General features: G+C 36.0%; 1 protein-coding gene across 1 annotated transcript in view; it reads right to left on the bottom strand.

The window, feature by feature from the left end:
* LOC110288903 (vomeronasal type-2 receptor 116-like) overlaps nucleotides 1-22446 on the bottom strand; it is a 43272-nt gene that overhangs the window by 13579 nt on the left and 7247 nt on the right. The window contains 4 exon segments of the mRNA XM_085841840.1: nucleotides 10787-10910; nucleotides 16815-17042; nucleotides 18837-19643; nucleotides 19974-20265. Coding sequence (XP_085697966.1) covers nucleotides 10787-10910; nucleotides 16815-17042; nucleotides 18837-19643; nucleotides 19974-20265 — 1451 coding nt within the window.

Below are 22446 nucleotides of genomic sequence, written 5' to 3'. Positions count from 1 at the left end.
GTAGGAACCATTTTTAAATATATCGAACATAAAAACCTAGGTCCAGATGATTTTAGCACAGAATTCTACCAAACTTTCAAAGAAGAGCTAATATCAATAATCCTCAAACGATTCCATTAAATAGAAACAGAAGGAACATTGCCACACTCATTCTATGAGGTCACAGTCACCCCAATACCTAAATCACACAAAGGCTCAAAAAAAAACGGGAACCTTAGACTAATTTCTCCAGTACATCGATGCCAAAAATACTCATTAAAATATTCACAAACTGAATATAAGATGGCATCAAAAACAGCATTCATCATCATCTAGTAGGATTTATTGCAGGGATGCAGGGAAGTTTCAATATGTATGATTCTGTCAGGGTATTCTATCATATACACAAACTGAAAGAAAAAATAACATCACATGATCAACTCACTTGATGCTGAAAATATCTTTGACAAAATCCAATGTCCCTTCATATTACAAGTCTTGAAGAAATCCAGGATACAAGGTGGGTCCCTAAAAGTAATAAACACAATATAGAGCAAGCCAGTAGCCAAGATGAAGTTAATGGAGAGAAACATAATGAAATCCTACTGAAATCAGATATGAAACAGAGCTGAACACAGTCTTCCTATCTATTGAAGTTTTTACTAAAGCATAAGAAAACTAAAGGAAATTAAGGGGATACAAGTTCGAATGGGAGGATTTAAAGTATGAATATTCACAGATGATATGGTAAAAGACATATGCAACCCCAAAATATCTGGCAGAGAAATTGTACAGCTGAAAAATCACCTTTTACAAAAGTGGTTAAACAAAATAAATTCAAAATATTCAGTAGCAATTTTTGAAACAGTAGGCTAAGAAAATATTAAGGAAACAACATCCTCTACAGTAGCCACGAGTACTATAAAATATCTTGCTGTAACTATATACATGCAAGTGAAAGACTTGTATGAAAAGAAATTTAAGTCTCTGATGCACAAACCATCTGAAGCTTAAAAAGAAGGAAGACCAAGGTGCTTCAGTTCTTCTTACACTCATAGAAGTATGTGGAGGGGGGTTGAGATAGGAGGTGGGGAAAGTGGAAACAGGATAACTTTTGAAATGTAAATAAAGAAAATACACAATTAAAAAAAGATATTACAGAAGATATTGGAAAATGACAAGATTTTCCTTGCTCATAGATCAGAAGGATCAATAGAGTAAACAGAGACATCTTTCTAAAGGCAATCTGTAGATTTAATGCAATTTCCATGAAAATACAACAACAATTTTTATAGACGTTGAAAGATTAGTTATCAACATCTTGTGAAAAAAAATAGATCGAGGATATATAAATCAATTCTGTATGGGAAAAGAACTTCTAGAAGTATCACCATCCTTGATTTCAAGATATACTACACAGCAATAGTAATAAAAACTGGATGGTGTTTGCATAAAAGCAGACATGTGATCAATGGTGTAGAATCTATCACTCAAAAATAAACCTTCCCACCTATGGACCCCTGATGTTTGACAAGGAAGCCAAAACTATAAAATTGTAAAAGGAAGTATCTTCAACAAATGGTGCTGGTCTAACTGGATGTCTGGATGTAGAAGAATGAAAATAAAGCCATATTTATTACCCTGCACATAACTCATGTTCAAGTGGATTAAATAACTCAACATAAACTCCTCCATTGTTGGTGGAATTGCAAGCTTCTACAACCACTCTGGAAATCAGTCTGCAGGTTCCTCAGAAAATTGGACATAGTACTACCGGAGGATCCCTCAATACCTCTCCTGGGCATATATCCAGAAGATGTTCGAACAGGTAAGAAGGACACATGCTCCATTATATTCATAGCATCCTTATTTATAATAGCCAGAAGCTGGAAAGAACCCAGATGCCCCTCAACAGAAGAATGGATACAGAAAATATGGTACATTTACACAATGGAGTACTACTCAGCTATTAAAAAGAATGAATTTATGAAACTCCTAGGCAAATGATGGACCTGGAAGGCATCATCCTGAGTGAGGTAACCCAATCACAAAAGAACTCACACAATATGTACTCACTGATAAGTGGATATTAGCCCAGAAACTTTGAATAACCAAGATATAAGATACAATTTGCTAAACACATGAAACTCAAGAAGAACAAAGACCAAAGTGTGGACACTTTTCCCCTTCTTAGAATTGGGAACAAAAAACCCATGGAAGGAGTTACAGAGACATAGTTTGGAGCTGAGACTAAAGGATGGACCATCTAGAGACTGCCATATCTGGGGATCCATCCCATAATTACCCTCCAAACACTGACACCATTGCATACACTAGCAAGATTTTGCTGAAAGGACCCAGATATAGCTGTTTCTTGTGAGACTAGGCTGGGGCCTAGCAAACACAGAAGTGCATGCTCACAGTCAGCTATTGGATGGATCACAGGGCCCCCACAGGGTAGAGAAAGTACCCAAGGAGCTAAAGGGATCTGCAACCCTATAGATAGAACAACAATATGAACTGCCCAGTACCCCCCAGAGCTCGTGTCTCTAGCTGCATATGTACCAGAAGATGCCCTAGTAGGCCATCAGTGGAAAGAGAGGCCCATTGGTCGTGCAAACTTTATCTGCCTCAGTACAGCGGAATGCCAGGGCAAAGAATTGGGAGTGGGTGGGTGGGGAACTTTTGGGATAGCATTGGAAATGTAAATGAAATAAATACCTAATTAAAAAAAGATTTAAATTAGCAAATATATTATTTTATTTCTTTATGACATTCTCAAACAAAAATTATTTTGTTTATTCTAGGGCCTTGTGCTTCACAATATCTATGTTTCATTGTATACTTTATATACCTTTATTGCCTATTTTTTTACTTCCGTATGACATATTTCTATTGCTTCCTTTCCCATGATACTGATTTCCCCTCATATTATTCTTAATACTTTTATAGCCTAACCTCCACTTATTCATATAGATATATGTGTTATAGGCTAGGGTTTTAATATAAAAAATTAATTCTTTTTTTTTGCATTGTGAAGTTTGAGTTACCTCCATTAATACAATAATTTCCAGATTCATTCATTTTTTTTTTTACAAATTTCATGGTTATATCTTACTTTCCACCTGAAATAAATTTCATTGTGTGCATTTAAAAAAAAAGAAGAATAGAAGATAAATTGGAGAACTCCCTTGACCTCATTAGCACAAGAAACAACTTCCTGAGCAGAAAAATAACCTAGGAAATAAGACCAGCAATTAATAAAATTGACCTCACGTAATGTAAAAGCTTTTGCTAGGCTAAGGACATAATAGGATAAAACATGAGTCAGGAATATTGGAAACGGTCTTCACTAACTGTATATTCAACAAAGGTCTAATATCCAAAATTTACAAAGAACTCAAGATATTAGATACAGCAATGAAATAAGCCAATTAAAAAACAGGAAACAGTGCTAAACAGAATTTTCAATAGAGGGATCTCAAGTAAAATAATAAATTATGGGAAGAAAACGTGAAATAAAATTTTTCAAAGAAATAAATTTTCATAAAAATGTTCTGTGTCTAAGTATACAATCTGATTAATGATTTAGATGTTTTATATGGTTGATTTATGTTTTTCTGTTCCTATTCAATATCCTAACTTAATTCTCATCATCTAGTTCCCTGGATTCAATTACTCTATACTAGAAATATTTTCAGGACTGGCCCACTGATCATTCCTTGTGTGCAAACTCTGCAGTCAATCTCACAAGCAAAGGCAGCTCCACTCCAAGGCAATTCAACACACCCAGGATCAGAGGATCAGAGATGAGGAAGACACAACATCTGTCCCCAACACTGGGAATAACTGGAATCAGTGGGACCCAGGCTTGCAGGAACTCTGCCAGACCAGTGGAACAGGTTCCTTCCAGTCTGTCTGGGCAGGTGGCCTGAGCATACCTTGGGCAGGATCCCAGGAGCTTGGTCAAACCAGAATCTCAAAGTTCCAAAGTAGCTTGACTCCCAGGAGCTTAGATACACCCAGGTTCTCAGGATCACAGGATCCCAGAATCACAGGATTACAGAGACAGATTGACTCATAACACAACCAGGATCACAGGATGAACAGGCTACAGTCAGTCAGCCAAGGCAGGTAGCACTAGAGATAACCTGATGGTAGGAGGCATGCATGAAATCATAATCAACAGAACCAAGATTACTTGGTGTTATCATAACCCAATTCTCTCACTATTGCAAGTCCTGGATACATCAACACACCAGAAAAGCAAAATTTAGATCTAAAATCACTTCCCATGATGATCATAGAGGACACTAAGAAGGACATAAATAACTTCTTATTAAAAGAAATGCAGGAGAACACAGGTAAACAGCTAGAAGCCCTTAAAGAGGAAACACAAAAAATACTTTAAAAAGCTACAGGAAAACACAACCAAACATGTGAAGGAAATGTACAAAACCATCCAGGACCTAAATATAGAACTAGAAACAATAAATAAATCAGAAAGGAAGAGAACCCTGGATTTAGAAAACCTAGGAAAGAGGTCAGGAGTCATAGATACAAACATAACCAACAGACTACAAGTGATACAAGAGAGAATCTCAGGTGCAGAAGATTTCAAAGAAAACATTGACACAATAGTGAAAGAAAACTAAAAAAGCAAAAGGATCCTAACCCAAAACATCCAGGAAATCTAGAACACAATGAGAAGACCAAACCTAAGGATATTAGGCATAGAAGAGTGTGAAGATTCCCAACTTAAGGGGCCAGTAAATACCTTCAACAAAATTATAGAAGAAAACTTCCCTAACCTAAAGAAAAAGATACCCATGAACACACAAGAAGCCTACAGACCTCCAAATAGACTCGATCAGAAAAGAAATTCATCTTGTCATATAATAATCAAAACACCAAATACACTAATCAAAGAAAGAATTTTAAAAGCAGTAAGGGAAAAATGTCAAGTAACATACAAAAGCAGACCTATTAGAATTACACTAGACTTCTCACCAGAGACTATGAAAGCTGGAAGATCCTAGACAGATGTCATACAAACCCTAAGAAAACACAAATGCCAGATCAGGCTACTATACCCAGCAAAACTCTCAATCACCATGGATGGAGAAAAAAAATGATATTACATGGCAAATCTAAATTTACACAATATCTTTCCACAAATCCAGTGCTACAAAGGATAATAGATGGAAACCATGAACACAAGGAGTGAAACTACACCTTAGAATAAGGAAGATAGTCATCTTTCAACAAACCCACAAAAATATAATTCCACTTAAAACAAGAAAATTAACAGGAAGTAACAATCACTTTTTCTTCATATCCATTAATATGAAAATTAATGTTACAAACATATCCTAATCAATTTAGTTTCAAAAATACGAGGAATTAGAAATGTGTCAGCTGTCATACCGTGGTCACTCTAATTTGGTAATAGGAGTTTAGGTCGAATATTGTAAATTACATATCCATTTTCTGCTTGTTTGTACATGACAGGCTCTTGCTGTGTTCCACATAATGTTCTTGAAATCATGCTTCTCCTATCTCAGCCTATTTATTAGTAGGATTGTTTATTTGATGTTTTTACACTATACTATGGTTTTCCGAACAGCTTACGTATTTCAAGTTATTTATACAACCAAAAGGAATGTAGACAATTAATTTTGGAGGTGGCTTGTAAGAGAAAAGAATGAGACTGAAGGCTTTGCTTGATATTTATAATTATTGTATCAATTTTGCAGGGGACTTTATAAGTAACTCTTATTCTGAGATGAATGCTTTTCAAATCATCACAGCCAATGGACCAGAATCTTACCTTCACCTAACATCTGTGACACCCTACAAGAAGAACCGTTGTTCATTGAAACAGTTGATGAATGACTTCATGGATAGACCATCATAATACACATACCATTTCTTAAATGAATTTAACCTGTTTCCTGCGGGCTGAAAATGATGACAATCACTCAAGTCAAGTAGCTTTGATTGTAGCAGGAAATCTGTATCCAAAAATTGTGCCTACAATTCAATACTTAGTGCAGCAGAACTATCAACTCTTAGCTAATCTACTATGGAGGTAAAATACTTTGGTGATGTGAGGGACATTCAAATACAGCCTTATTACTATGAACTCCAATGTCCAAAAGTTGTTCTTATTTTGTGTTTGCAGCACAGTAAGAGCCAACATTTTAAGCTCTAGTAAAAGCAAAACAAAAAAAGAAACAAAGAAGAAGACTTTATCTATTTATGTTCATTAAAAAAAACTAATAGTGATATATTATCTTAAAATATAATACAGTTTATATATTTGGAGTTAATTGTAATCTATATTGAGAAAAAAGTATGTATTTTCAGTATTGCTATAGACAAACATCTATATAAGACTGTTCAATTGATTGCTGTTTTCTATAAAATAACTTTTATAATACTCATTTTATTACATTTTTTTTAACTTTAAAGATTATGATAAAAAGCAAAATGTATTGCAGGTTTTGAAGGGGGGAGTTCTCCAGGAGGAGTTGGGGTACAAAAGGGAAAGAAGAATGTGATGTATTTCTATTTACTCAAAATATGTTTTTAAATGTTAACAATTTCAGATAAATTGAAATTATGTATCTTTTCTCATCAAAAATGCTATAAAACTTCAATCAAAGGAAAAAAGAAATGCAGCCAAATAAACAGTCTCCCCCTCACTACCTGAAGAAAGAATTATTCTCACTGAATTCATTTTGATACAAGAATTTTCTCTTGTGAACATCCTGGCCAAGAAGTAACAATATTTTTACCTCAAAGAGTTTAGTTTAAGTAGTTCATGCACATGTAGATATCCCTAGTTTATCATTCAACTAACATTCAATAATGTAGTTACATGACATTATTTCATTTTCCTAGTTGTCACAAGACATTCTATATCATTCTATGTAATAAGTGTTAAACATTCTGTTAATTCTGTTTATATATCATAGACACATTGGTATTGAAGAGTTAATGATTATTATCACATTCTTTAAGTTTTAAAAATATTCATCTGTACAGGTGACATCCCTAATTGAAATTTCAGAAGAGACCCAACTGTCAAATTAACATAATATAGGAAAATATTTACAAGTGATTTTCTTCTTAATGGGTCATGCCATGAATATGTTTTTCATGTATTTCCCAAGGAATTGTGTGCATAACATGGTAGATTTCTGAACATCGTTGTATTGGAGAGTGATCACATGATCTTGAGATTACTGTTGTGATTCAAATAACAGGACATTGAGAAGGAATCTTGGAACTTAACCTGTGTGTGAAACTTACAAGGTAAATGAATGGTGCTAAAAAAAGTCATCCTGAGTGAGATAACAGACACAAAAAGAAAAATGCTGTCTAATCATTTACTTGAGACTTTTATCTGTTAAGGATTAAGGCAGAGGGTACAGGCTATTTGTAATGAAATTCCTCTATACCCATAAATCAGTATTTTTCACAGCTTTCATTATAGAAGTGTCCTCCTATGCTACATAACAATAATAGAGGCACACAACTGAACAATGATCAGAGAATGAAAGACTGAAACATTCAGCTCCAAAATGGGGATCTCTATAAAGATTGCTCACTGCAGGGCTTAGGGAAAACAACAAGAAAGTATTGAAGAAGAGTGTAAGAAACAGTGATGAGGGAAGACACAGATGAAAGAAAGCCTTCTCTACAAACCAGGCTTTATGAGGTATGACATCAAAGAGAGACTGGAAACAAGTAAATGTGTGGTATATGTGTAAGCCAAACAAGGTGTTTGTTCAGTACTGGCAACTTTATAAAAGCCCCATCACTACCACAAAAGCTATTCTAAAATAATAACTGCTGGCCAAGAAAATTTCATTTTTCAATAGATTTCAACAGTGCAATCAAATAAAACTCAAGAATCAGCCCCAATGGCTGATGGCCAATAGAAAATTAATTCCCTGGTATATAGGAAGGTTTTACTGTTGCACAATGGTTTGTCTCAGCAGGTTTTTTTTTTTTTTTAACTTTACAGGTCTTTGAGCACATATTACAATTTCTGATTTATTTTGGGGGATGTCTAATTGGGAAAATGTGTGTGTGTGTGTGTGTGTGTTTGTGTGTGTGTGTGTGTGTGTGTGTGTATGTGTTTGTGTGTGCATGTATGTCTGAATGTGATCCTTGCAATTTTACTTTTGGTATTTCTTTCTTTCTTTACTCCTTTCTTTTTTTTCATTTTATTCTGGTTTGTTGATTTTTCATTGTATTTTTTTATCATTATAAATAGGTACCTTTAAGTATTCTAATGAGAGATAGAAAGAACAGTATGGATTTTTGTTTCAGAAATTGAGGAGGAACTGAAAGGAATGTAAGACATCAGGTAAAACCAATAACACTCTTATCAAAATGTGACTTCTTAATACGTTCTTCCTTGCTCATAGATCAATGCAATACTCTGCCATCATCAGAGATGCTTCATTCTTTATTCCTACAGCAGAAAGTAGTAAATACAGAAACACAATCCAGATAATATTTGACACAAAACACACAGGGAGAGAGAGAGAGAGAAAGACAGAGAGAGAGAGAGAGAGAGAGAGAGAGAGAGAGAGAGAGAGAGAGAGAGAGAGAGAGAGAGAGAGAGAGAGAAACAATCGACAGCTGACAGCTTCAGGTGAGGTGTCTCTCCTTCTATTCCTTCCTCTCAAAGATCAGAACACTCCATAGAAGTTGTAGCAAAAGTGCATGGGAGTCAGATGAGACAGAGGACACCAGAAGAAGAAGACTTTCTATAACAAATATGCAATGCTTACATGAACACACATGTTCATGCATGTTGTTGCATGAAAACTGCAACAGGAATTAAAATGCCTACATAGGTCTGCACTAGGTCCTCTGCATGTATACTAGAGCATTCATTTCAGGAATTTTATGGGACCATTATGCAAGTGAGTCTCTGATTCTTGAGTGCTCTCTTGGAACTTCTATTTTTCTACTGTGATTTCCTCTATAGCATCACAATTTTTGAAAATATTATTATACTTTATTTTATTCTATTTTGGTGTTAAAGCACAGAAACATGTTCAATTCTAATGAAGGACAGATAATGAGTAGATCTAAATTAGAGAGAAGCCGGAAAGGAATCTAGAAGAAGTGAGGGGAAATATATTCAGATTATATTGTTTGAGAAAAGAATCTATGTTCAATTAAATATAGACAGATATTTTACATGAACACCTAACATGAAAAAGTAAAATAAAAGCAACTTGGCAAAAATATGGACTAAATACATGTACTGGAAAAACCAAACTAAATTCTTAGTCACCCACTGTGTAAAACAACAACAGCAACAACAATAACAACAACAATTCCTGTATTGGAAATAAAGATAAGTAGAGGATGTGTGGAACCCAAGTGTTAAGTGAATCTTATACATGAGTGAGTATGGTTTGAAAATATAAAGAAATGGTGCTAAAAAAAAACTGTGCCCACGGTGAAATGAAACAGACCATTAATTAGTGGAAAAGGAGAGTATTCAGGGAAAAATATGTTCAATGGATCTGCAAGGTAAGTCAAGGATGATTTCAACATCTAGAGTATGGGATCAATGCTTAAATTTCTAATCAGGGAATAGGAGATAATCATTTTTAATTAGATATTTTTAAATTTACATTTCAAATGCTATCATGAAAGTTCCCTATACCCTCCCTGCATCCTCCTACCCTACCCACCCACACCTACTTCTTGGCCCTGGCATTCCCCTGTACTGGGGCATATAAAGTTTGCAATAGCAAGGGGCCTCTCTTCCCAATGATGGCTGACAAGGCCATCTTATGCTACATATACAGCTAGAGACACAACCTCTGGGGGTACTGGTTAGTTCATATTGGTTTTCTACCTATAGGGCTGCAGATCCCTTCAGCTCATTGTTTACTTTTTCTAGCTCCTCCATTGGGGGCCCTGTGTTCCATCCTATAGATGACTGTGAGCATCCACTTCTGTATTTGCCAGGCACTGGCATAGTCTCACAAGAGACAGCTATATAAGGGTCCTTTCAACAAAATCTTGCTGACCATTGCTGGTGGGATTGCAAGCTTGTACAACTACTATGGAAATCAGTCTGGTGGTTCCTCAGAAAATTGGATATAGTACTACAAGAAGATCCAGCAATACCTCTCCTGGGCATATATCCAGATGTTTCAACTGGTAATAAGGACACATGCTCCACTATGTTCATAGCATCCTTATATATAATAACCAGAAGCTGGAAAAAAACCTATATGTCTCTCAACAGAGGAATGGATACAGAAAATGTGGTACATTTATACAATGGAGTACTACTCAGCTATTAAAGACAATGAATTTATGAAATTCTTGGGCAGATGGATGTATCTGCAGGATATCATTCTTAGTGATGTAACCCAATCACAAAAGAAGTCACTTGATATGCACTCACTGGTAAGTGGATATTAGCCCAGGAACTTAGAATACCCAAGATACAATTTCAAAACACATGAAAATCAAGAAGAACAAAGACCAAAGTGTGGATACTTCATTCCTCCTTAGAATAGGGAACAAAACACCCATGGAAGGAGTTACAGAGACAAAGTTTAGAGCTAAGACAAAAGAATGGACCACCCAGAGACTACCCCACCCAGGGATCCTTCCCATAATCATCCACCAAACCCAGACACTATTGCATATGCCAGGAAGAGACAATCTTTTACTTATCATCAGTATTTTCCCATTGGCTTAGGTATAGCCGACTCCTTAGAACAAGCTGGTACCTTCTCTGTAAGCCTGCATTTACCTGTCTCGTTGGAAATCTCGTTGTCTGCACAGGGAGTGCAATCAAAGCAGCAGACAGCCTTGCCTTCCTGGGCAGCTTTCCTGAATCCAGGCCTACAGTTCTCACTGCATACAGACTGAGGAATCTAAGACAAATTAAAGCTATTAGCAAATGCCTGGGCTTTGAAAGTCTTGATTAAATAGAGCATTACTGAGTATAATTGAGCAGTTACTTTTCAAATGCTTACAACTGCAATTGAAGCTAACGGAGTTTGATATTGCTATTTTCACCAGGTTTAGGTCTACACAACCCACATATTTAATTCTTGGTTGAACATGAAGATATTGATACATATAGATGCTTAAAATAATGTTCAAGAAAGTCGTGATATACATTTACATTTAATTTGTCTCTATGCTTACTGGCTACTGGTAGGAACTCGTATATTGAAAGTGGTTGTTAATGTTGACTGACAATTTTACAGGTCTTGGATTCATTATGGAATTAATTCTTAGGCATCTCCATGAGTAGTTTTATACTTGCACCTACCAAAGATAAGAAAAACCACCAAAAGATAGGGGGTCAGCATTTCACTGACTACTGTCACTCACAGAATGTAAATATGATATGAGTGAGCAACAACATTTTTGATCTCTAACTTCACTCTAATTTTGGTCTATGAACATGTCATCACCTCTTCTGGCTTTTAAAACATCCTTTCCCACAATATTTAGTGCTCACCGAATAATCAAAACCAACCTGTTCTACACTCACTTGCTTTTGCTGACAATTTACATGAAGTAGCAACTCAAACATTGCAAATGCGCGCGCACACACACACACACACACACACACACACACACACACACACACACACACACAGATTCAATTGTCATTCCATTGTGGCTTTTTAGAGGCTGGGAAAATAAAACGTCACCTTACCTTACTGTAATTTCTACATCTAGGTTACAAAATGAAGCTTTCAGTGTTCTGAGGCAGAAAATATTCGACACTCTATTTTTAAAAATTGTATGGGTATTAGGAAAGTTAGAAATAAACATATCAATTGATCAGAGTCAATGAATGAGTAATAGTCTCTTGTGGTCTCCCTTAACCCATCTGCTTGAACCTGCTTGCTCAAGGGTGGAGCTTCCTGCTCATTCGTCCTGCCACGCCTACTGCTGAACCCTGTCGCTTTGTTGCCTGGAGGCACACACGTGTTTGTCCTGCTACTGGACCCTGAGTTACTTGGTGGGAAATCGGGTTCCCTCCCCCTTCCTTTATAACTGAGTGTCTGAAAATAGTAAAATTGAGCTTTGATCAGAATCTTGTCTTAGCTTCATTCCCTTCTCTCACCGCCTAGCCCCTCTTCTCTTCCAGGTTTCCAAAATGCCTTTCCAGGCTAGAACCCAGGCTGTGATCTGCTGGCCGGACACAACATTTGGCGAACCAACGCGGGACTGAGAAACGGCAAAGGATTTTTGGAAGAGACACTGCTGGTTTGGAGCTCCATGGAATAATTAAAGGATAAAGGAAATTCATACCGGAGAAGGTATGGGCTAAGCTGAGACAGCGTTAAGCCGGAGTGCTGGTTCACTTAGTTTCAGCAGTGAAGCTTAAGAGGAGCTAGGCACAGGCGGTAGGCCGTGGCTGGAAAAAGCTACATTGTTAGGTGTGAGAAAGGAAAGGGTTTATTAAAAGGAAATTAATACAGGCGGATTGCCGCAGTTATAAAAACTGCATCATGAGGGAGGAAATTGTCCCAAATAGCAGGAGTACTCTGCCCCATTTTGTGTCTTGTTTAATGTCTGGTGCACCAATCTGTTCTCGTGTTCAATTCATGTATGTTCGTGTCCAGTCTGTATGAATGAATGTTCTATGTTTTATGTTGGATAATAAAGATGGTATAAAAAACTTTATCTGCAAAGCCAAGAGCTGCCACGTGTTTCAGCCAAAAACCAGACACGTGGCAGGAGGGACCCTGATGGAAAAAACTATTCGTTTTAAGAAAAAGCAGCGAGTGCACAGCCTCTTAGTTTCGAATCTGATAAATGGTTCATAATTAATGTGTTTGACAATGGTAAAGTGCTTTTTTATTCTATGATTGTAGCTACAAAGATTAATATTCTGATTGGTCTAAAATTAACTGTTTCATTTGGTTCTTTTTTTATTAAAAATGTGCTCTGAATGTTTTCACATTCAGCTCATAAGTTATTGGTTAAGATTAATAATTGTTACATTGCTACAGATGGTTAATGTTAAATTTGATAACTCAAGTTTAGAGTCCTTCTGACACGTGGCCTAAGGCAGCCCTAGAGGCTAGGTCTCTAAAGATATTTCTAGTTTAGATAATGATTAATGTGGTTCCTATCCTAAATAGTAAAATTTAAGATAAGATTTAAAGCAATGCCTCTTTATTAAAGCGTTAAAGCTTGCTTTAATAGGTATTCATTGGTATTAATTGACATCCAAACTTCGTAATATGATAGTAATGCTTCTAATATTGATTTTAAAGGTGATAAATTGTTTTAAACTTAGGTTTTGCTTTCCCAAAGTTATAGGTATTATCCTAACCTTGCACAAAAAAACTTAAAAATTATGGTTAAAACTGCCATTGTTCCATTGACTGCAGTTTGATTGCAAATTTAAGATTGATGCTCAGATTAAAAAGTATCTTACCTTTGAGTCAATACAGGGCTCTGGACAGCCCCAGAGCAGCTTTTGGCCCTTTCTTTTGTTTTGCAAACAATGCCTAAAAAAGTTTTTCCTTGTGTTCAAGAAAATTTCTTTTTAACAGTGTTACAGATCTATTCAGATGTTTAAAATAATGCTTAAATTCAAAGATTTTTGCTTCTAGTAAACTGGTAATCACTAGAAAATTTTGCCTCTACGTATGGCTAATATAGCTTTACATTATGTAAGAAAAATGTTTGTTTCTGCTTCTTTACAAGAAGCCAAAAGTTTTAATCTTTCAGTATATATTGTTTCCTAAGTGGAAAGTATTTTATTAACTAATGCTTCTCAAGGGAAGTTTACCTTAAATCCTTGCTCTCACCCAAAAGATTCAGAGACAGTATCCTTTTATTATTTAGTGTTTTAGTTTACTATAAAAGATTTTACAAAAAATAAAGAAAGCTTTTATAATTGTTGTTAATTGGTAATTAAAAATTAGTTGTGCCCAAGACAATTATTTGGCCAGAAAAAACATTATTGTAAAGTCATTTTTCTCATCCTCCCAGCCAATCGTTGGCCCATGTGGGCCCAACTAGCTGCTGTGGGGCAAAGTCTTAAGACACACAGTTGCCCCTGTTTCCAGCACAAATAATCTGGTTGTGTGCTGTAGATGGTGTTTTAAAATGCTGAACAATCAAACCTTAATTTATATATTAATAGTCAATGCTATATCTCTGAGCTCATAATTACTTAAAATTGTTCGTCCCTCAAATACTATTAATTCTCAAATTTACAATTGCTTATACATATTTCTAGTTAATAAATAAATAAATTATGCACGTGTGACTCTTAATAACTTTTCAAGCTTTCTAGTTACAACCGTTCCTTAAGAAAAATGATTGAAAGTGCAATTAGTCACTGCCCCTTTACAGCCAAATATTTAAAATGTTTTGTCCAAAACGTTATTAATTCAAAAGGTTAGATATTGTAAAATTTTAAACTTTAACCTCTTAAAAGATAAAAGAGAGAAATTGTATCCCCATATATACTATTTAGTGCATTTCCATGCACACTATTTAAATCATACCTTTATTTTCAAAATTTGAGATTAAAATGTCAAATTTAATAAATGCTTTATAGTATCTTAAAAGGATCTACTTATTGGCTTATAGATTGATCCTAAAACAGCTACCTTATTAGGAAAGGGAAAAACAGGTTCTCTCCACAGAACTCTACAAAAGCATATTAGTAATTCGTGTGCTGAGCTGACAGGTAAGTTAACTCAGTGTCCTGATTAAAAGGACTAAAAGATTAAATTCATGTTTTAGATCCATCCTTGCTTGTCATTTTTCCAGTTTAGACTAACTTCTAGCCTTTTAACTTTATGGCAATAGTACATCAGAGACTGTATATTCAGACTTAAAGATAAAGATAGAGCACGGTGGTTGCCAGAAAAATTAATTAGTCAGATGATCGCACATTCCAAATCTTATAAGTATCACCTTGAGGACTAAAATTCCTCTTTTGCTTAAAATTCAGCTGAAAACTGAAGCTCCCAGAAAAGCTGTTTTCCTGCTACTCTCTGAGCCAGATCCCCCACAGGAGGCCGGAGACTAGCCTTAGCTTTAAAATTTACAACTGAATAAAGTACCTTGACTTCTCCAAAAAGAAAATTTGCATTGCTACTCTCTCATTGTCTAGATTTCTTTCTTTTCTCAAGCAGGTCAATCTACATTCTCCGCAGGACCTGCAGGCGTGCCTTCTCCTCCCCTAAGAACAAACAGGTGGTACTGCTATTATCTTCCTTCCAAGGACATTCCAGCACGTGGCTTTCAGTCTGAGATAGGATTTAGATTTACCAAGAGAGCTAGGGAAGTAGAAATTTCAAATATTTACAGCAATTAGTTCTTATTTTGATAGACGGGCTTAGTCCCATAGCTGGCCTCTGGCTTTTCACCCTTGCTGTTACTGCAAGGTGTCCTTAGTTCCTCAGGCTGAGAAATAACAGGGATAAAGAGGAAAGACTTCCAGCTCCTATTTTAACCACAGTTAGTGGTGTTAATAATGACATAATTCTTGTCTAGGCCTTGCTAAATCTGAGGTTGACAAGTCTCATATAGAGACCGCGCATTGCTCAGAACTGTGCGTACTGATTCATAATCATATGAATACAGTATGGGTACTGCTTGGCGCAGGAGATTACTGCGGGGGAAGGTCCAGCTTGACCGTTTCTGAGTTCCCTGTGCGACACACCTGATTTAAAAGAGGTTGGTATCCGATTCCAGCTAAAAACCAAAAATACCTAAGGCTCTGCCTCCCCTCCCCAAAAGATACCAGGAGCCACAGATGTGAGTTGTTATAACGCTCACGGGAGGAATCGGGTCAATGTCCACCCAAGTCAAGGTTAAAGGCCCACTCATCTACGGATGAAAAAATCATTTGATCACCTCAATTAAGCGTTGCCTATTTTAACTTAATTAATAGGGGGGAGAGAGGTTGGAGCCCTTACTGTCGAAAGGGCAAGCCCTTCACTGCCTCCCACCCAAATAAAAAAGCCAACTGGCCTTGTATTAAAGAGCTGGTCTTACCCCTTCTCCCTGTCAAACTTAGCCAGGGTTCCAACGCCCTACTTAAAATGCAACCAGGTAGATACCTATTCAGCACTAATTAACATTATAAAGTCAGAGCCTATTCTGTTAGTGGTTTACTAGGATAATAAGGACAGTCTTAGCCAGATACAGTTTACCATTAGAAAAGTTAGGGAATCCCACGGAAACAGGTTTTTTCTTTAGCCCTAAGAACTCAGGCAGAACTATTGAACATAGATAATTTTTCTGCCTCAGGCCAGCCCTTTCTTTTTTTTTCTTTTTTTGTTAACTAATGGGAGGATATGTGGTCTCCCTTAACCCATCTGCTTGAACCTGCTTGCTCAAGGGTGGAGCTTCCTGCTCATTCGTCCTGCCACGCCTACTGCTGAACCCTGTCGCTTTGTTGCCTGGAGGCACACACGTGTTTGTCCTGCTACTGGACCCTGAGTTACTTGGCGGGAAATCGGGTTCCCTCCCCCTTCCTTTATAACTGAGTGTCTGAAAATAGTAAAATTGAGCTTTGATCAGAATCTTGTCTTAGCTTCATTCCCTTCTCTTGCCGCCTAGCCCCTCTTCTCTTCCAGGTTTCCAAAATGCCTTTCCAGGCTAGAACCCAGGCTGTGATCTGCTGGCCGGACACAACAGTCTCTGTTATCTGTTTTTATGTGAAGATCCTTATTGGTAGTTCAATGTTTATTGGTAGTGAGTGAGAATTCAATGATCATGACATCCTAAAAAAGTACCTTATTTTTTATGAAAGGTCAAAGCAGTGAGAAGTCACAACTCACCTTTGTAAACCCTGTAGGCCACTGTATCATCTGTTCACATAAAGAGAATTGTGGCCCCTGCTGAGCATTTAGAGAATAGGTTCCTACTTTCACCTTTAATCCAAGACCACTTGGAAAATTCCAAAAATTAAGAATGTCATACTGTGAATCTAAGTTTCCTCCCCCATGCGTTGCTATCTGTCGTCTCACATGATTGCTCATTATTGTGTTCTGTAGGAAAGGGTGAAGCTAAAAGAAATGCAAAAATATAGGTTGTAAAACATAGGAGGTAATAAAAGATTTTTTAAAGCACTACAAAGAATCTCATTTGACACAGCCATTTCCAGTGGAAATGGTGAAAGTCATGAAGCCAGGACAGTTGTGTCACAGTTCTAACAAAGGTAAACCAAATGCCTGCATCACTGTCATTCAGTTTCTCTTTTGGTTTTGGTCTCTGTCTCTTGTGCTCTTGGAATCTTTCTGTATTATGATTCATTATATATTGTTTCCTGTGAAAATTATGTCTACATATTTAGGAAAGTCATAAATTTAATTTTCTTTTTGCTCTTTAAGGAAATAAATTTATTTTGCCCTATTTGGAAGTGTTCATTATGAGATCATGATAAGCATGAATAAGCACAAACCTATAAAATTCTAAATGAGGCCATGATTCCAGGGATCTTCTTGGGCATATACCCCTAATCAAACACAAGTATTATAGATTGTACAGGCTAAATTTAGAAATATTAGACAAACTCTTACTAGACAGGAGAACTTGTAACTGACTCAGGACCATTTTTAAAAATACACTTAGAGCTCTCTGAAAATATAGTTTAAGCATAGGGAATCATATACCATATACACGTGGACTGATAGAACTCAGTAAATAAGATAGATTGACTAAAATAAACGTTTACTATTTAACAGTAGACACAATAAAATTAAATAAATAAATACATATTTATTAGTATCAACTATTCATGTAACAACCAGTTCAGATATTTTCTTTGTGTGGAGGGCTTTAAAATGCAAATATTGCCACCTTAAATGCAGGCTGTCATATAATAAATATGTTTGCTTTGCTGGAGACATTCCTTAAATTCTTTGAATTAGAGTTTAACGTAGATAATAAAAATGAAATCTCTTCTATTTGTACTTTCTAATTTTCATTGAACTTCAAACCCCTAAGATGTAATGAAAAATCAAAACATGGTTGGAGACAAAATGATATAATCTGTATTTCTTGGATAATCATTAGGCTGTCTTTCTTCTGTGGAACCTGTATAAATTAAGAACCAATCTGACTGCCAATTAGAGCTTTGTGATTCTCCTGACAAAGATGCCTGGGTCTCCTCTCTTACTGACAAGTTATCGTCTCTCGAGGAAGCCTAACAACCCTCAGTGTTGATACCTGGCCCTCAACTCTATTAAGCCCAGAAGATTAGAATCATCATAAAAAGAGCCATTAAAGACGCTGAGTAAATGAAAGATACTTGGATTGATGTGCATTAAATTTCAAAAATCTCATTCCATACAAGATAAATCATTGAACTAAATACAGCTAAGTCACCAAGACAACAATTTACATGGATTGAACAAATTCATATTTCTTTATTACACAAACCCAACCTATTAACTTGTGGAAATGAGCTTCTGTCCTTAAAAGGAGGGATTGAAAGTGTGAAGTTTACTTTAAACTAATCTTTCAATTTATAACATTGTGTTATAAATGCTCAAGAGTATTTTAACTGTTAAAGATCTACTGTACTGTCCTCTTCACTGACAAATAAGTATTGGAAATATCAACTTTTAACATTGAAGATATTATGAAGATAACTGTGAGGCTACATAAATTCAATAATGAACTCAATTTATAAGGAACACTTAGTCGGGATTTAGCATTTACCTAAAGACAGAGAAATAATATTCCCTCCATTGCTTATTGACAGTATAGTCTAAAACATGTGATGTTCAATTTGATTGCCTTAAGAAATAATAAAATGCTTTATGGCTGACATTATAAAACAAAGTAAGGGATATTACTTGCCAAGGGGAGAATTCCTTTTCTTCTCCATTGGCATATGGTTGGGTCTGTATTTTTTGAAGATTCATCTCATGGAGACTATAGGCCACTGCATACACAGCATTATATATATGGTAGCCTTCTTCACCCATGACTGGCTCAAATTGGTGTCTTGGAAGTAAATCCAAAGAAGCATTGGGTTGGCAGTTCTCCAAAAGTTGACAATCAAATTTAGAAAATGAGCACTTGAAAAACAAATGCCAAAACTTAGGAAGATAGGTGTCCTCTGGGTATTTGTAGGGATTAACTGTTTGGACAAAATTCATAAACTCAACCATCTCTTCATGGTGGTGTGAAAAAACTAGACTCCCATGAAATGTCTCTACCATAAAATAATCAGAGTGGGTATCAACATCCCATGAAGAGTTCAAGACCCAGACTTTCCATGTCACTAATAGTTGTGCAATATGTCGCATTAAACCTTGTACAGATATAATGTCTCCATAAATAACTATTACATTTGCTGATGATTCCTCAATCGTCTCCATATTTTTCCATAGTGCATTGGAATATGCATTCCATGTGCCAGAGATCATTTTCAAAAAGGCTATGCAGATGCCATGACTCTCCATATTTTCTTTCAAGTCTAATAGTATCTGAGTCCCTCTGTGGTCATCTGGGAGAATCAGACCAACCCAGGACCAGTTGAAATGAAGCAACAACAAGACTATGGCAAGTGACAGAGATGTGTCCTTGGGGGCCATTTGGTAAAGAGAATTAAACTGACCTTGGTCATTCAAGATAGAATCAAAAGGGCCAAAAGTGACCTGTAGAGATAACCAAATACATTGGCATCAGACACAACCTTAGTCTTAAATCAACAGGTAGAAACAGTCAAGATGAACATGGACTTGTCCTTTAAACACATTACCTTTTTGTCCACAAACTTTGCTGACATTTCTCCAATTACAATTGCATAGCTGGTCTTACCCACCTCTACTTTCATTCTAAGTAATGTAAATATGAATCTAATCTAAAGTATCTTCATACTTTTCTTTGATAGGTGATTAACCCCAGTCACACTATTTTACATTTACAGACACCTATAATGTCAACAAAGGATACATGTCTCCTAGGTCCCACATCCCATTCCTTACCTGAGGTATTTTGTAGAGTTGTAGAAATGTTCCAATGTGGGCAGATGTAGACCATGATGGACCTGTGAGTATAGCAGCTGACTTTCTCTTGTGTCCACAGTCAAAATTAGGAAAGAAATTAATTTTCCCTGTGTGCCAAATAAAGGCACGATAGAGAATATTCTTTTCAGTATATGGAATATTATAGATACCATATCCAATAGTTGTATTGGGTAGAAGATCAGGGTTCCTGTCGATCTCTTCAATAGCAAACAACAGGGCCAGAACAAACTGGTAGTTCTTAAACTTATACCTGCACAGATTTCACAAAATTACACAGGTGGAAGCCATAGATCATACAACCTTTCCATTTACTGCTGTGGTTTTATAAGGTAAATGCCAATGTTTCTATGAAATCATTATTATAATATATTCTCAGGAATGTCTGGAATTAGAATGGGCTTTTAAAGCAAATTAGATTAGTAATATTATACAGTCATTAACTATGGTCTCTGGAATTCTAATTTATCATTATATTGCTTTGTTTAATTGTCATGTACAGAAAAATAAAACTGTTAGTAAATAAGGAATTAGCTTCTGCAAAATACCCGAACACTTGTTTGGATCTTGGCTTTTCAGTCTCTACAATTTTGAAAGGACAACATATGTTGATCCAGTCACCCACTTTTCTGTGAAAAATATCCACCTTAAAAATTAGCAAAAAATAATTTCAAATAAAATATTACCATATGTGTCATTTCTATGACTTTTTAACAGGGTGGTCTGGAACACACTCTGTAGAACTTTGTGATGTGGAACTAATGGATATCTTCCAGCCTCTTCCTCTCAAAAGATGGGATTAAATTATGTGAAACTACACCAAATATTTTCATATTTTCACCTTTGTGTGTATTTATGAGTTATATTTGTCAATTATGCATATGTGAGGATTTGTGCAGTTATACTTTCATCAGTTTCATTAACTATGAGTGCAAGGCAGAGAAGGACATCCAAGGTCAATCCATACACTTAGTGATGTCTACTTTTTTAAATCATTTGTTTGATTATGACTCACTGTCTTATATAATTGATTAGGACAGGTTCTGATCATGTATCCTTGGCTGGCCTGGAATTCACTCTCTAAAAAAAAAAATTGACCTCGAAATCATTAAAATTTTTTTACCTCTCCATCCCCAGTGCTTCGGAGTAGAGTACCATGTCAACTGATTTCACAGTTCCTTTATTGTTTTCAGCATATATGTATGAAACTCTAGACAGCAAACTTGCAGGGAGTCACCTCTGCCTATTCTATCCTCCATATAATTGTTAGAAAACAAGGGTATACTCATGACCTTTAAAAGGTCCGAACTCAGGTCCTCAACTTGAATCTAGAGGAGTTTTATTTGCTAGTCAACTGCTGATTTTTCTCATAATAATATGTTAAGAGAAAAAAAATTAAACCTTTGATGATGCCATAGATCCACAAACAAAGAAAGAGCATTCCATTTTAGTGTCAAAGTATGCTGTTCCCAAAGCTATTCCCTTAAGATTATATTTAGTAAATTGTTCTTCAATCAGATATAAAAATATTTCATAAGACATTTTCACAGTTTATATAGAAATGCAGCATTATGTTTTACATATATAAAGAAGGAGAATATTTCTCCACTATAAATTCTTGAAAGAAAACAAATAGGGCATCTTTAAATGAAGAAGTTTTCTGCAGAATTCTGTCATTTTAGTCATTTTTTAAAAACTTTTTTCCCCTTTCATTTTTGGTTCAATTTATGTTTGCATCTCAGATACTTTGTACGTCACAACTAGGTTTCTAAAATTCACGTTTTCCATTCAATTAGCTGTTAGCATGCCACATATCTGACATGCATGACAGATCAAAGAATATTGTCTTTGTTTCTCCCTCCTGTATACTCCTTTTCCAGGAACCTGCTGAAATGTATAAATTGCATGACCTGAGGTGTGTTTCTTTTAAACCAAGTGGATTTTTCCAATTACATGACACACACACACAAAATAAAACCAAAAGACCTTGTGTATATATCCTAATTTTAAATAAATATGTAAGGACACAGTTGTATTTATTAGGATGAAATCATGGCAATCACAGGACTCATAAAGAGCAGGAGATACCACAAAGACTAAAATAGGAGTGCAAATGAAAATATTTTAAGATAGGAGTAGCTATGAAAATATTTTAAGTAAAAATATATTATGGAGAACACTGAGTAAGAGGCTGGCCCCATGGGAGGTCCAGCAGTTTCAACAGACCTGAACCACCGAAATATCTCATAAACTGATCTATACAGCTGAGTACTGCCTGGTCTGGCTTCAATGAGAGATAATTATCCAACCCTTGAGAGATGTGACCTCCCCCACAGGCAGTGGGGAGGTCTGGTGTGGCTGGAATGTCCGGTGAGGACATACTCTTGAACCCAAGGGGAAGCTATTATATAGGATGTGGTGAAGGGACTGACCA

Source organism: Mus caroli, unplaced genomic scaffold, assembly GCF_978045245.1.
Source record: "Mus caroli unplaced genomic scaffold, Mus_caroli_1 scaffold_8, whole genome shotgun sequence".
NCBI classification, from domain to species: domain Eukaryota; kingdom Metazoa; phylum Chordata; class Mammalia; order Rodentia; family Muridae; genus Mus; species Mus caroli.
Note: the sequence above shows the minus strand (reverse complement) of the source record. Positions and strands in the feature narration are given on the sequence as shown.